Source organism: Panthera pardus, unplaced genomic scaffold, assembly GCF_024362965.1.
Source record: "Panthera pardus isolate Hobbes unplaced genomic scaffold, ASM2436296v1 HiC_scaffold_21, whole genome shotgun sequence".
Taxonomy (NCBI): domain Eukaryota; kingdom Metazoa; phylum Chordata; class Mammalia; order Carnivora; family Felidae; genus Panthera; species Panthera pardus.
In genome coordinates this window covers 504,817-517,319 of record NW_026526777.1, presented here as the reverse complement: position 1 = coordinate 517,319, position 12,503 = coordinate 504,817, and the positions used below count along the sequence as shown (strand labels likewise).

Here is a 12,503-nt window from a genome sequence, read left to right as displayed (position 1 = left end):
AGTTGTTAATTGTAATTTTGCATTTTAAGTTGGGCTTATTGCACGTTATGCAGCATAAGTATTAAACATATGGTTCAAACATATTTATTTGTTCTCAGTGGATGAATCTTCCTACTTGCTTAATTAAATGAAAGTACTTGGCTGTGGTTCATTGTCATTTCATTAGGTTTTCTATTTTATGATTATTCCTAGCCTTATTTTATATTTATTGAGTCTCCACAAATCAGATCTGCATGGATGAAAACCATCGTTAAAGGAGAGGAAATAAAATGATGGTTTTCCTTTTCTTTCTTTTCTTTTTTAATTTTTTTAGTGTTTATTTTTTTTAATTAATTAATTTATTTTGAGAGGGGTAGCACAAGCAGGATAGGGGCAGAGAGAGAGGGGAGGGAGGGAATCCCAAGCAGGCTCTGCACTGTCAGCACAGATCCAGGTGTGGGGCTTGAACTAACGAACTGTGAGGTCATGACCTGAGCTGAAGGCAGATGTTTAACCAAATGAGCCACCCAGGCACCCCTTAAAGTTTATTTTTGAGAGAGAGAGAGAGAGAGAGAGAGAGAGAGAGACGAACATGAGTGGGGGAGGGGCAGAGAGAGAGGGAGACAGAGAATCTGAAGCAGGATCCATGCTGTCAATGCAAAGCCTGATGTGGGGCTTGAACCCATGAACCATGAGATCGTGATCTGAGCCGAAGTCAGATGCTCAGCCGACTGAACCACCCAGGCACCCCTGATGGTTCCCTTTTCTGTGTAGTGCTTTGGTCATAAATTTTCCCCTTTACCTTCTTAAAAGAGTACATGTGTTCTACCTTTGTTATCAATATTACATTTCAGTACATGGTATAGTTCTCAATTTGTCCTTGTACATGGAATTTACATTCAATTCAGTTGATCTGGTTAATTTTGAACTATATATTTAGGAGAAAGGAATAGTTTGTCTTGCTTTCTCAAGGAGGCCTTCTGTGAAACCTTTGACTAATTCTGTTTCTCCTATTAGAGGCTTGTGTGCACACTGTAGTGTGCCTTTTTGTAATGCTCATTATTCTCTTTACCAACTTCAAATCTGTCTTTCTCAGACCGTGAGCTCCACTGTGAGGCAGGACCTCATTTGACTTTTTATTACTATATCCCCCAATGAGCCATCAATGAATACTTGTTGAATTGACTTACAAATACATTATTTAAGAGAGTACTAGACACAGGAATGTTTAATTTTAGTAATTTCAATTATCAGTATGATTGACTAATTCAGGAAAGAAATACTAAGACATGATTTGTTTACATTTTTAGAATGATTGCTCAACTCTGTACTTCATTTTGCAACTTAGTCAATATTGTAGACACTGTGTGGCACAGGAAAATAACCTACACTTTGATAATACTTTATTCTCCTAAAACAAGTTTGTTCATCTATAAATAGGATACCAATCTTGACTGTACCCCTTAAGTGAGAGTTCTTTGAAAAATAGGATGAAGTGTATAGATGTATTACTTTATATATTTAGGACAAAAGTTATTTGCTAATTTAATAGAATATCCATTTAATGGATAAATTCTTAGAAACATATAATCTTCCAGAGCTGAATCAGGAAGAAATAGAAAATCTGAACAGCATGATTGCTAGTAATGAAATTGAATCAGTAATCAAAAAACTGACAAACAAAAGTCTAGGACCAGATGAGTTCACATGTGAATTCTACCAAACATTTAAGGAGGAGTTTACAGTTATTCTTCTCAAACAATTCCAAAGAATAGAAAAGGGAGGAAAGCTTCCAAATATATCCTACAAGGCCAACATTACCATACTACTAAAACTAGACAGAGACACCACAAAGAAATAAAACTACAGGTCAATAGCACTGATGAACATAACTGCTAAAGTCCTCAACAAAATATTAGCAAAGGGCATATAACAATAGATTAAAAGGATCACTCACAAGTGGGATTTATTCCAAGAAAGCAAGGATGGTTTCGTATTCATAAATCAATGTGATACACCGCATCAACAAAACACATGATAAAAATCATGATTATCTTGAGGGTGCCTCAGTGACTCAGTTGGTTAAGTGTTCCATTCTTGATTCTGGCTCAGGTCATGATGTTACAGTTTTGTGAGTTCAGGCTCTGCGCTGATTATGTGGAGCCTACTTGGGATTAGCCCTCTCTCTGCCCTTCCCCCTGCTTATGCTCTCTCTCTCAAAATAAAGAAATAGACTTTAAAAAAAAAATCACGATTATCTGAACAGATGCAGGAAAAGGGTTTGACAAAACTCAATATGCATTCATGATGAAAAGTCTCAACAAAGTGGGTTTAGAGATAACATATGCCAACATAATACAGACGATGTATGAAAAAAACACAGCTAACACCATACTCAATGGTGAAAAACTGAGAGCTTTTCCTTTAAGATGAGGAACAGGACAAGGATGCCCACTGTCACCACTTTTATTCAACATAGTACTGGAAGTCCTAGCCATACAATCAGACAAGAAATAAGTGGCATCTATATTGGCAAAGAAGTTAAACTATCACTGTTCACAGATGACATGATACTAAACATAGGAAATCCTAAAGACTCTACCAAAAAAATACTAGAAGTATTAAGTAATAAATGAATTCAGTAAAGTTGCAGGATCCAAAATTGATGCCCAGAAATCAGTGGTGTTTCTATACACTAATAAGTAGCAGAAAGGGAAATTAAGAAAATAATACCATTTACAGTTACACCAAAAAGAATAAAATACCTAGAAACAAACTTAACCAAGGAGGTAAAAGACCTGTACTGTGAAAACTACAGAACACTGACGAAAGGAATTGCAGATGACACAAACAGATGGAAAGATGTTCCATGCTTGTGGATTGGAAGATTTGATATAATTTAAAATGTTTTTAAATGTTTGTTTATTTTTGAGAGGGAGAGAGCATGTGCAGGGGAGGGGCAGTGAGAGAGGGAGACAGAGGATCTGAAGCGGGCACTGCGCTGACAGCAGAGAGCCCAGTGTGGAGCTTGAATTCACGGACCGTGAGATCATGACCTGAGCTGAAGTTGGATCCTCAACTGACTGAGTCACCCAGGGGCCCCTTATTATTATTATTTTTAATGTTTATTTATTTTTGAGAGATACAGAGAGGCAGAGGATACAAGGCAGGCTCTGCACTGTCTGCACAGAATCCAATGTGGGGCTCAAACTCCTAAGCCGTGAGATCATGAGCTGAAGTTGAACACTTAACTGACCGAACCACCCAGGTGCCTCAGAATTAATGTAATTTTTTAAAGTTTATTTATTTTGAAGAGAGAATCCCAACCAGGCTCCGCACTATCAGCATGGAGCCCGACGCGGGGCTCAAGCTCATGAACTGTGAGATCATGACCTGAGCTAAAGCCAAGAGTCAGACACTCAACCAACTGAGCCACCCAGGCACCCTGCCCCAGAATTAATGTTATTAAAATGTTTGTATTAGCCATGTAATCTACACAGATTCAGTACAATTCCTATCAAAATACCAACAGCATTTTTCACAAAACCAGAACAAATAATACTAAATTTATATGGGACCATACAAATGACCCTGAATAGACAAAGAAATCCTGAGAAAGAAGAACAAAGCATGGAAGTATCACAATCCCAGATTTCAAGATATGCTACAAAGCTGTAGTAATCCAAACAGTGTTGTACTGACACAAAAATAGGTATGTAGTATGTAGATCAATGTAACAGACTAGAGAGCCCAAAAGTAAACCCAGGATTGTGTGGTCAATCTTTGACAAAGGAGGCAAGAATATACAATGAAGAAAGGAGGGTCTCTTCAACAGATGGTGTTGGGAAACTGGACAGCCACATGAAAAAGAATGAGACTGGACTACTTCTTTCACCATGCATAGAAATAAACTCAAGATGGATTAAAGACCTAAATATGAGACCTGAAACCATAAAAAACCTAGAAGAGAACTGGGGCTCCTGGGTGGCTCAGTCGGTTAAGCGCTGACTTCAGCTCACGTCATGATCTCACGGGTTCATGAGTTCAAGCCCTGCATCAGGCTCGCTGCTGTCAGCCCAGAGCCTGCTTCAGGTCCTGTCTCCCTCTCTCTCTGCCCCTCCCCCACTCATGCTTGCTCGCTCTCTCTCTCTGTCTCTCTCTCTCTCTGTCTCTCTCTCTGTGTCTCTCTCTCTGTCTCTCTCTCTCTCTCTCTCTCTCTCTCACTCACTCTCAAAAATAACCAAACATTAAAAATAAAAAGGGGCGCCTGGGTGGCTCAGTCGGTTGAGCGTCTGACTTTGGCTCAGGTCATGATCTCGCGGTTTGTGAGTTCCAGCCCTGCTTTGGGCTCTGTGCTGACAGCTCAGAGCCTGGATCCTGCTTCGGATTCTGTGTCTCCTTCTCTCTCTGCCCATCCCCCACTTGTGCTCAGTCTCTCTCTGTCTCTCAAGAATAAATAAATGTAAAAAAAAATTTTTTTAAAAACAACTAAAAATAGAAATACCATGGGGTGCCTGGGTGGCTCAGTTAAGCATCCGACGTCGGCTCAGGTCATGATTTAGTAGTTCATGAGCTCGAGCCCTGCATCGGGCACTCTGCTGTCAGCACAGAGCCTGCTTCGGATCCTGTCTCCCTCTCTCTCTGCCCCTCCCCTGTTTGCTTGTGCACATGTGCTCTCTCAAAAATAAATGTTTTTTAAAAAAATACCATACGATCCAGTAATTCCACTACTAGGTATTTAACCAAAGAAAATGAAAACACTAATTTGAGAGGATACATGCACCCCTATGTTTATTGAAGCATTATTTACAACAGCCAGGGTAGGGAAGCAGCCCAAGTGTCCCATCGGTAGGTGCATGGGTAAGGAAGATGTGGTAAGTATACACATGCACAAACTGGAATATTACATAGCCATAAAGGATGAGATCAGACCATTTGTGACAACATGGATGGACTTAGAGGGTATTATGCTAAGTAAAATAAAGAAGTCAGACTGAGAAAGGTAAATGATTCCATATAATGTCACTAGTGTGGAATCTAAAAAGCGAAGAGATAAACAAAAAGCACAGTCAGTCTTAGGAATACGGTGAACAGACTGATGGTGGTTGCTAGCTGGGAGGGGTCGGGGTTGGGCAAAATGGGTGAAGGGGAGGGGAGATACAGGCTTCTAGTTACTGAACGAATGAGTCCTGGGAATAAAAGTCACAGTGTTAAGGGAATGTAGTCGGTGCTACTGTAATGATGTTATATGGTGACAGCTGGTAGCTGCACTTGTGAGCACAGCACAACATACAGAGATGTCGAATCACTATGTTGTATTCTTGACACATTTAACATTGTGTGTCAACTATACTCAAAATATATATGCATTTTAAATGCCTATACAGGGGTGCCTGGGTGGCTCAGTTGGTGGAGTGTCTGTTTGACTCTTGATTTTGGCTCAGGTCATGATCTCACAGTTTCTGGGTTTGAACCCTACGTCGGGCTCTGCGCTGACAGCATGGAGCCTGCTTGGGACTTTTTTTTTCTCTCTCTCTCTTCCCCTCCTCTACTTGTGCCATTTTTCTCTCTCTCAAAATAAATAAATAAACATTAAAAAAATAGTAATTCCTAAAAAATTTTTTTAAATGCTTATACAGCTATTGTTCAATACCTTTTATGTGCACAATATTATATCAAATCCAGCTGAGGGAGATAAATTCTCTTTCATTATTTTATTTTTTTTAATGTTTATTTTAGAGAGAGAGAGAGAGAGAGAGCACACGTGCACACACACAAGTGGGGAAGAGGCAAAGAAAGAGGGGGACAGGATTGGAAGTAGGCTCAGAGCTGTCAGCACAGAGCCTAACAAAGAGCTTGAACTCATGCACCATGAGATCATGACCTGAGCTGAAATCAACAGTCAGATGCTTAACCTACTGAGCCACCTGGGTGCCCTGCATAAGACTTATTAGACTCACATATGAAGCATTTGACACATTTAAACAGCATTAGGAGGGGTGCCTGGGTGGCTCAGTCGGTTGAGCGTCCAACTTCGGCTCAGGTCATGATCTCGTGGTCCGTGAGTTCGAGCCCCGCGTTGGGCTCTGTCCTGACAGCTTGGAGCCTGCTTGGGATTCTGTGTCTCCCTCTCTGCCCCTCCCCCACTCATGCTATGTCTCTCTCTCTGTCAAAAATAAGTAAACATTAAAAAAATTTTTTTTTAAAATAAACAGCTTGAGGAGATGACTTAATGTACAAATGAATAGTACAGATGAATGCTGCAAGAACTTAGAGGATGTGGAAGTGGTTGTGGTCTGGAATGATTAGACATTAATGGGTGAAGTGACCCACAGGCCTGAATATATCGGTAGGATCTAAATTAGTACAGGGGTTGAGAAGCTTCCAAGTGAGAGGCATCATGTACATGTCTCCTGGTTTGGGAGTTAACAATCTACGAGTTTTTCACTTGAGAAAACTGTTGAGTTGACCAATCGAGGATAATTTCTTTGAATGTCATCAGGCTGTAAACCCTGTGGAAGTGGCATTGGTGACATGGCGGTCTGCAAAGGAAATGGTATTTGAAGGGGGCCCGTGTCCATGGATCTTGGAGCCCTCCCGATTCTTTTTGGAGTTGAGCATGGAGAAGACAGAGAAAATTGAATTAACACAAGTCCGGCTGCCAGCTAAGCGAAAACAGAACCAGTACATCTACCGGGTGCTGTGCCTGGATTTAGGGGAACAAGTAAGTAGAAAATATGTTTTCCCTAACATTTCTTTTAGCAATTAATACTCCAACAAATCTTTTGTGTTTCTAGCCATTCCTTTTCAGATTCTTTTTTTTTTAATGCTAATTTATTTATTTTTCAGAGACAGAGTGAATGGGGGAGGGGCAGAGATAGAAAGAGGGAGAGCATCTCGAGCAGGCTTCACACCATCAGTGCAGAGCCTGACATGGGGCTCAGACTCTCAAACCATGAGGTCGTGAGCCAGCCGAAATCAAGAGTCAGATGCTTAACCAACAGAGCCACCCAGGGGCTCCCTTTCCTTTTCAGATTCTAATAGATTTCATTTATACTAGATAGGAAAATTCTAATTACCAGTTACAGGCCTTTTAAAAAAACTTCTGCAATCCTTTAAATGTACTCAAAGATTTTACTCATTCGATAATTCTGACAGTTCACTAAATGGTTCAAGATTCTTTTGTAATCATGAGCTTATTTCAGTCACTTTATCACTATAATTCAAATCTTGGTTGTCTAGACTAGATGTTATATGGTTCCTCACCTCCAAAGAATGCAAGGAAGGGAAAGTTAAAGTCATCTATTAGCAATTTTGATTGATTAGCAATTGTGAGTGGTGAGCAGTTTTGAAGAACCAGTTAGATCTATGCAGATAAGATAGTATATTGCCTTTTATCAGTTCAATTAGTTTTATTATTTTAGAGGTAGTGATGGATCCGCCCAGCTATGCCCTGCTTCTATCAACACCAGAAACAAAGGTTTGCAGTTTGACTGGGGTTGAGAATTCAGTGTATGACTCTGTGTAACCAGCCCACAAGAAATCGATATGTGATTTTAATTAATAAGAACTGTGCTTCTTTCTAAAGTCTCTCGTGAACTTTGTTGTGTATGTGGCTGGCTGTCAGCGTCAGAGTCATCACCCCTGTTGGAGCCCTCTAACCTTTTGTCTCCACGGTCTGTTACTCATTTGGTGTTCCACCAGAGAAAGGTTGAAACACAGAATAGTTTTTCCACTTTTTACCAACTGATAACAAAAGATTTGGTGGAGGAAAAGACTGAAGTGATCGATCAGAATTAGATTTTTTAATGTTCCCTTTGCTTACAAATTTCCGTGATACCCTTGTTTCTCTTAGCACAAGAACTATGTGCATAGATTAAGAACTATGATGGTTATGATGTCCGGAGACACCCTATACTGGAGATTGAACGATTCTAAAGTGTATAGATTGGCCCAGCTGACATCGAGTGTCCACTCATGGTTGCCTCTTGCTCCGCTGTTTCCTTAAAGGCTCTGACATTCCGAATTGGAAATCACCCAGGTATCCTGAACCCTAGTCCAGCTGTGGAGGCTGTGCAGGTACGCTTCATGTGTGCCCACCCTGCCAGCATGTCAGTAACCCCAGTGTACAGAGTGCCAGCTGGTGCCCAGCCATGCCCTCTGCCACAGCACAACAAGCAACTGGTGAGTACAGTGGTGCCAACTAATTTGGCACTTTTGTATTCTGTGCCTTAGAGATAAATGCTTTGAAGTATGGCTTTTGTCTTATCAAAGTTACACTTGATCTTAGCCAAAAGGCCGAGAAGCAATTGTTGTCTTACTAAAGTTAAGGAGACTGGGGGCGCCTGGGTGGCTCAGTCGGTTGAGCGGCTGACTTCGGCTCAGGTCATGACCTCGCACTCCGTGAGTTCGAGCCCCACGTCAGGCTCTGTGCAGGCAGCTCGGAGCCTGGAGCCTGCTTTCGATTCTGTGTCTCCCTCTCTCTCTCCCCCTCCCCTGCTCATCTCTCTCACTCTTAAAAATCAATAAATGTTAAAAAAAATTTTTTTTAAGTTAAGGAGACTGTTTTATTTGTTATTCATTTCATTCCCTGATAGCGTCTGAAAAGAGATGGTTAAACTAGGTTAGAATTGGCTACACCTAGTGACATTTGATGACTTAATGACTTTGCTTACTGTACATAGATACATAGTCAGCTTATAATTATGGCAACAAGCAATGGAGATGTCTCCAAACTTCCAGTTAGTTTGGTTAATATCTTTCCCTCACAGATGTTTTATTGGCATTATTGGTAAGTAATAGAATTTATCTCTACTCCAGACCCATGGAGAATAATGATAAGCAATAGCGTGGCTAGTAGGGAATGAGGAATAAATGAGTTTTCTAACCTTGAAACTAGAACATCAGACTATAAACTAAGTGAGGTGGACTTTAATTCCAAGCATAGGAGAATAGAAGTCATTTCTTAGAGAACAGAACAACCAATTATTCCTGTTTAGAGATGGAGAAACCGAGGCTCCTGGGAGTTGAGTAGCTTCTCCAAAGTCATAAAGCTACAAAGCAGCACATTCTGTCTGACTCCAAAGCTCTTGTTTTTTACTTTTATACTATTCTGTCTTTTTATTATAAAATAACAAGAATATGAGATGTTAGGGTTAGGAACTCATTTTTTTCAGAACTAAATTCCATGTGAAATATTATTTGAAGTTTATAAATGATTTACTTTTTTAAAATCCACTTAGATGGAGAAGAATAAAAGTTATCTGTATAGTTGTCATTCAGTGTCACATTTTTCATTTGAAGTAATTTAAATTTATAAAAAATTTGCGGGGTGCCTGGGTGGCTCAGTCGGTTAAGTGTTCAACTCTTGATCTGGGCTCAGGTCATGATCTCGAGTTTGAGTCCTACATCGGGCTCTGGGCTGAAGAATCAGAGCCTGCTTGGGATTCTGTCTCTCCTTCTCTCTGCCCCTCCGCTGCTTATGCTCTCTCTCTCAAAATAAACTTTAAAAAAATTTTACAGAAAATTTGCAGGAAAAGTACAACTTCTTATCTTGCAACCATTTAGGAGCAATTTACAAACATATTTCTCCATACTTTAGAATTTATTTTTTTGGAATTAAATATAATATACATACCATAAAACTGATCCTCTTAAAAGTGTACAAGTGGTGCCTGGGTGGCTCAGTCAGCTGAGCATCTGACTTTGGCTCAGGTCGTAATCTGTCAGTTTGTGGGTTTGAGCCCTGCATCAGGCTCTGTGCTGACAGCTCAGATCCTGGAGTCTGCTTTGGATTCTGTGTCTCCCTCCCTCTCCCCTGCTCGCGCTCTGTCTCTCTCAAAAATAAAAAAAAACAAAAAAAATAAATAAAATAAAACACTAAAAATAAATAAATAAGTGTACAATAAGCGTACTTTGTTATTTCCTCTTCGACCCAGTCCTTAATTTAGGAGTGTGTGTTAATTTCCACACATTTGTGAATGTCCCAAATTTCCTTCAGTTGGATTCTAATTCCATTGTGGTTGGAAAACATACTTTATGATTTAAATCCTTTTGAATTTATATATAAATATTATATTGACTTTTTATAAATGTATTTACTTATAAAATGTATTCAGACATGTTTTGTGGCTGAATACCAGGTCTATCTTGGAGGATACTTCATGTGCACTTGAGAAGAATATATTCTGGTGTTGGGTGAGGTGTTCTACAGATATGTTAGGTCTAGTTAGCTTATGGTGTTATTCAAGTCTTCTGTTTCCTTGTTGATCTTCTCTCTAGTTGTTCTACCATTATTGAAAGTGGGCTGTTGAAGTCTCCAACTATTATTGTTCAATTGTCTATTTCTCCCTTAAATTCTGTCAGTTTTGCTTCATGTATTTTTGGGGCTCTGTTATTAGGTGCGTATGTATTTATAATGGTTATATCTTTTGGGTAGATTGACCTTTTGCAACACAACAATGCAATTCTGACACTAACTGCCTAGAGTTGGCTCACACTCCATAGTTTTAAGTGTACAGTTCCCAACAAAACTGTCCTCACTTCAGACACCAGCCACAGGTTCAGGTATCCACAGGCCACCCACATTTCTGACCAACTGACTACAAATTTTGGGATTACTACAACCACTACAGGTTTATTAATTTGTTAGAGTGATTCACAGGTACAGCTTTATTATAAAAGATAGAAATCAGGACCAGTGAGATGAAGAGACACATAGGGAGAGGTCTGAGAAGGTCCCAGATCTAGAGATTCTGTGCCCTCTATTCATGGAGTCAGGTTTGTGTGTGATACAGAGATGGAACACATTGATGTGTTTGTTCACCAGTGAGGAAGCTCCACTGAGCTTTGGTGTCTAGAATTTGTGTAGGGGCTTCATTATGTAAATATGATTGATTAAATCATTGACCATGTGGTTGAACTCACTCCAGCTCCCCTTCCCTCCCTGAAAGTTGGGTTGATGTCAGCCAGCTCAAAGCCCCATCCCTCTAGTCATATGGTTGGTTTTTCTGGCCTGACCAATGCCCATCCTGAATCATCTCAGTATAAAGTCAGGTGTGATCCATAAGCCCCACCATGAATAATGGATATACTCCTGTTACTCAGGAAATTCCAGGGGTTTAGGGGTTACTTCTCAGGAACTCAGGACAAAAGCCAAACCATTTCTTTATTATAAAACATCCTTTTATCCCTACAAAAGGTCCTTCTTTGTCTCTAGTGACAACTTTTGTCTTAAAGTCTATTTTTTCTTTTTTCTTTTTTCTTTGTTTAATTTTCAATTACATTTTTGAGAGAGAGACAGAGACAGAGTGCGAGCAGGAGAGAGGCAGAGAAAGGGAGAGACAGAATCCAGAGCAGGCTCCAGGCTCTGAGCTGTCAGCACAGAACCTGACGCAGGGCTCAAACTCACAGGATAGCAAGATCATGACCCAAGCTGTAGTCGGACACTTAACCAACTGAGCCACCCAGGCACCCCGAGTCTTTTTTTTCTGATACTAGTAGAACCATTCTAGCTCTCTTTTGGTTACTGTTTGTATAGCATATCTTTTTTTTTTTTTCATTTTATATTTTGTTTCTTTGTGTCTTTGAATCTAAAGTGTATGTCTTATCACAGTATACAGTTGGATCATGGTTTTGTTTTTGTTTTTTTTTATCCATTCTGCTAATCTCTGCCTTTTTTAAATTTTTTTTTTTTTTTTAACGTTTATTTACTTTTGAGACAGAGAGAGACAGAGCATGAACAGGGGAGGGGCAGAGAGAGAGGGAGACACAGAATCCGAAACAGGCTCCAGGCTCCGAGCTGTCAGCACAGAGCCCGACGCGGGGCTCGAACTCACGGACTGCGAGATCGTGACCTGAGCCGAAGTCGGAGGCTCAACCGACCGAGCCACCCAGGCGCCCCTAATCTCTGCCTTTTGATTGGAGTGTGTCATCTATTTACATTTAATGTAATTATTGATTAGGTCGGATTTACATCGACCATTTTGCTATTTAGCATACGCCTTTTTTGTTCTTCTTTCACTTCCTTCTTTTGTGTTAAATATTTCTAGTGTAACATTTTAATTCTCTTGTCCTTCCTTTAATATATTACTTGGGGTTATTTTATTAGTTGTTGCCCTAGGGTATACACTTAACATCTTAAACTTTAACAGTCTAGTTTGGAATAATACCAGTTTAATTTCAATAGTGTACAAAACCATTGTTCCTATTAAACTCCATTTCTTCTCCTTCGTTTGTGCTATTATTGTCATAGTCTTTATACATGCATGACCATCAAATAGATTTATAATTATTGCTTTATCCATTTATCTTTTAAATGGGACAGGAAAAAAAGAACTACAAACAAAAGTATGTTTATATTGTCTTGCATATTTACCTATGTAGTTATCTTTACCAGGCTCTTTATTCATTCCTTCATGGGGATTCAGGTTCCTGTCTAGTTGCCTTTCATTTCAGCCTGAAGGACCCCCTTTTCTTTCTTGTAGGGCAGGTCTCCTGTAAGCAACAAAGACTTTCTGTTTTTG

At 39.8% G+C, this 12,503-nt stretch overlaps 1 protein-coding gene across 10 annotated transcripts in view; it reads left to right on the top strand.

Annotated features, from left to right (window-relative positions):
- The window catches only part of NUP210L (nucleoporin 210 like), an 87,841-nt gene that overhangs the window by 38,760 nt on the left and 36,578 nt on the right, over nt 1-12,503 (top strand). For all 10 annotated transcript variants that reach the window (XM_019431222.2, XM_053908673.1, XM_053908675.1 and 7 more), the window contains 2 exons: nt 6,482-6,703; nt 7,990-8,163. In XM_019431222.2, coding sequence (XP_019286767.2) covers nt 6,482-6,703; nt 7,990-8,163 — 396 coding nt within the window. The remainder of the gene's footprint in view (nt 1-6,481; nt 6,704-7,989; nt 8,164-12,503) is intronic.